Raw genomic sequence first — 3,748 nt, forward strand, 5'->3', positions numbered from 1 at the left:
CCTCCCGGCCGCAGCCCCCGGGGATCCGGCCGAGCCCTCGGCGCTTCCCGCCCACGCCGCCCGCGGGACCTCAGACCACCCCGTCTTTCCCGCAGACGCTGCGCCCCCTCCCCGCGGTTTCCGGCAGCTCCATCTCCGCCCGCCGAGTCTCCACAGGTTCCCAGACGTGCAGCCCCCACAGCCTCCGGCTCCAGACACGCGGCCCCACGGCCCGCGGCCCCCGCGTCTCGCGGCCCCGGCTCCCCCCGCCCCGCTGCTGGTTCTCGCTTTCCACCCTCTCATCCCCAAGGCAGCTCCCTACACCCCCTCCCAGGGGGTCCTGAAAAGGCGGCCACTTGCTCCCGCGGGGGATGGGGAGTCCCCTGCCGACGTCTGGGGGCGCACCTCCGCGTCCCCCCTGGGCGGTCCGGGGCCCACGTGCCACTGCTCCGCGCCCACGCCGGGCGCCCCCTCCCCCAGCCTCCGGCTGTCTGCTGAGCAACCCCAGTACCACAAGCCTCCGCTCAGACCCCCGAGAGGGGCAGCCCCTCTCCTCTCCTGTGGACACCCCGCCCCTCAAATGCCAGTAAGCAGCCCCCTCCCGCCCTGGGTCGCATTCCTGATCCAGACGGCGGCATCTCTCCCGGGTGCCAGGTGCAGGGTAGCCCCCTTCTCACACACCCCCCCCCGCCACTTCCCTTCCACACCTTCCCCTGTCCTCGCTGCCAGGGCAGCAGCCCCCTCCTCACTCTTCGCGCCCCTCCAGTCAGCCTCCCCCTCACCTACCTCAAGTCTCCCAGCGGAGCTGCCCCTTCCCCTCCTCATTGCACCTTGAACAAAAACCCCTGTCCCTTCGTCTGTAGATCCCAACCCTCCTGTCCTGACCCACTCCGTGACACACGCGCCCTCGCCAATGCCCAGTGTGCAGGCAGAAAGCCCCTTCCTCCCCCACGACTCCAATGCAGCCCCGGTCCTCTGGCGCCGCTGATGTCAAGGGCTCGGGGTTGGTGCCCGGGCTGGCCCCTCAGACGCAGCGAGGAAGGGAAGGACAGGGGCATCCCCAGGTGACTTACCGCAGCCTGCTGGACAGAAGCGCCGAAGTTGAGCATGGTTGGCTGCCTGGCCGCCGGCGGCGAGCTCACTGGCTACTATGCTGCTTAGCCACAGACGGACGCCCGGAGACACTCGACGCCGCTACCGCCGCCGCCGCGCTCCGCGCCGTCTGCCCCCTCCCCATTCAGGTAGCCTCTCCGCCTGCCCCGCGCCGCGGGCGGGGGTGGGGGCGGAGCCTGAGGCCAGCCAATCAGCGACAAAGGTGTGTGAGGCGCCGGCCAATGGGCTCCCGGGGCCACGCGTGATCAGCGGCTGCCCGGCAGCGTGAAGCTTGTGTCAGTGGAGCGTGTACACAATCCCCGGCAGCGTGTTCCCTCGGCCCTGCCTGAGGGAACTCCCGCCGCCACCTGACTCAGTGACGCCCCCCACCCCTCGCCCACGCTCCCCTGCCTTCCTCCGCCCCGGCCTAGGGGGCGGTGCCGCGGGCGGGGGCCTAGCCCGGAGGCGCGGCGGCGGCGCGCCCAGGCACTGCGGAGGGCCGGCCCCACGTGGGAGATGGGGAGGGATGCCCGCTCCGCCCCGTCCCCCCGCTCGGGGCCCCATCTCGGCCCGCCGCGGGGTGGGCGGGACGCCGGGCAGCCGGGCGGGGGAGGTGGCGGCTGCTAGCCAAGGCACCCGAGCCAAGAGATTTGCATTTGGAAGCGCCGTCCTCTTAGGCGTCTAGCAAGAAAGCAGAGCCCGCTGACCGACTGAGCTGCCTTTCTCGAGCGTTTGCTGGGTTTTGCTTCCCTGAGCTGTGGGGAGCACCGAGGCGGGGAGGGCAGGGGGTGGGAACCCTGTCACTGAGCCGAAACCTGCTCCTGCGCCCCCCGCCCACGCCCCGGCCACCGGCGCGGGCTCGCCCTCGCCTTCTGGGTTGCAGGCAGCAGTGCCCGCCCCTGCCCTCCCCGCCCATCCTTCCTCCAGGCAGCCGAGAGAACGGTTTGGGGACTGCAGGAATCCTTGAGAACTGGACCAATGGGGTGATGAGGGGCTGTAGACCCGAGTTTTTAACCTTCTGTGGCGCCGACTCTCGGTTGCGGAATCGAGTTTTGAGCTCGATGGAAGTTTAAATTGCAGTCTACAAGCTGTTTCAAAGGTAGACCCCACCCCCACCCCGGGCCAAGGCCTCCGGAAACGCCCTGCCTGGAAACTGCTTGTGGGGAGGGGTCTTTTAGGGTCGCCCAGCACCCGCCCGGGCGCGCCTGGGGGTGGGGTTGCTGCGGGGACGCCCGCCTAGTCAAAGACACATCGCCCCCTCTAAGGTGCCACCCACCCTCCTCTCCCCCACAACCCACCTCCGACCCCCTGAGCTGGTCCGAGGGGAGCCAGGGCCTCAGATTTGGAGCCGGTGACTCTGCTTTCGTTCCCAATTTGCCCTCTTTTGGCCGTTGGGTGCCAGTTCACAGCAGCTGTTGTTGGGAGAATTGGGCAGTGATAACCCGGCTTAAAGCAAACTAGAGATTTTATCTCCTTTGGACAGGCTGAACACGTGGCAAAAATCACTGTCCTTCCTTCAAGCTGTCTCACCTCTCGGTGTAACTGAAAGGCTAACTCAAGTGACCTTTCTCTCCCAATAACCACAGAATGAGCATAGAAAGGGAATTGTTTTAGAAACTGGCAAATCCATGAACATCTTCCAGTGATTCCTTCTGGTGTAGCTAAGGCCCAGGGTAGCCAACAACACTAGTAATAATACAGCTGACCAGGGCTGGGGATTGAATGGCCTCCTGTCATTGCCTTTCCTGAATCAGCTGGAGGGGTGCCAGCTCAGCACCCCAGGCAGCTCTTCCTATCTCCCCTCCACCCCATGCCCCCACTCTGTCTGTAGGGGTGTCCCTTCCTGTAGGCTTCCTTCTGCCTGGGCTGTCCCATCCTGTTGATCTGAGCCTGAGGGGTTGGAGCAGCTGGCCTTGGGCACCTGCTACAGCAGTGGAAGCTCCCCTCTGTGCCCAACCAGCAGGCCAGCCTTCCTTCCTGTCAGGGAGCCACCCCCTCGGGTGGCCACAGCCAGCCAGCCCTCCAGGTCTGGACCTAGTCCCTTCTTCAGGAATGTGGGGCCTGCTGGCATGATGCCCCAGCACGCTGAGAAGCAGGGAGCATTCATGGCTTGTGGGAGTGATTCAAAACAGGAAAGAAAAGAGAAAAGGGGTAGGAGGAACAGTGTGGTGGTGGCACAATTCCTAGAGATTCAGAGAAAGATGTTCCTTAGGCACCTCAGACTCAACATTACCAAAACTAAAATCATTTCTGCTCCTTCCTGTATGGATTCATCATCTCCCATCCAGCCTTCACCTTCTCCCTCAAAGTCCTGGATCCAGTTTGTCCCCAGATCCCAACACTTTTGCCTCTAAAATATCTTTTTCCTCACTTTTCATTTCTGTCCTTCAGTTGTTACTCTAGGTCAGTCGGTATCAACTCTCCCTTGCATTAAATAATCTGCAATTTCCCCACCCAAACTCCAACCCCACCCCAGCTGATTTTTAGGGCCCAAACTCTCCATACTGCACTAGAGTGGTGTTTTGAAAGTCACGATCCAATCATGACACTCCCTACTTAAAGAGGATCCTTGGCTCCTGTTGCCTAGGAGATAAGAGGCTATTACATTCAAAGCTGTATAGTCTGCCCCCAACTACTCTCCCGACCCTTCCAAGCTCCTCTCCCACGCAGACATACC

The 3,748-nt window shown here is 63.4% G+C and overlaps 2 protein-coding genes across 2 annotated transcripts in view; both read right to left on the reverse strand.

Annotated features, from left to right (window-relative positions):
- Positions 1-1,415, reverse strand: part of KLF10 (Kruppel like factor 10) — a 6,418-nt gene extending 5,003 nt beyond the window's left edge. The window contains exon 1 of the mRNA XM_002922604.4: positions 1,053-1,415. Coding sequence (XP_002922650.2) covers positions 1,053-1,088 — 36 coding nt within the window. The 5' untranslated portion in view covers positions 1,089-1,415. The remainder of the gene's footprint in view (positions 1-1,052) is intronic.
- LOC117803783 lies at positions 7-1,045 on the reverse strand. The gene is given in 2 exon segments (XM_034668408.1): positions 7-621; positions 624-1,045. Coding segments are annotated over 2 exon segments (732 nt in total). The 5' UTR covers positions 805-1,045; the 3' UTR covers positions 7-70.
- Positions 1,416-3,748: the final 2,333 nt, after the last annotated feature.

Source organism: Ailuropoda melanoleuca, chromosome 9 (assembly GCF_002007445.2).
Source record: "Ailuropoda melanoleuca isolate Jingjing chromosome 9, ASM200744v2, whole genome shotgun sequence".
NCBI classification, from domain to species: domain Eukaryota; kingdom Metazoa; phylum Chordata; class Mammalia; order Carnivora; family Ursidae; genus Ailuropoda; species Ailuropoda melanoleuca.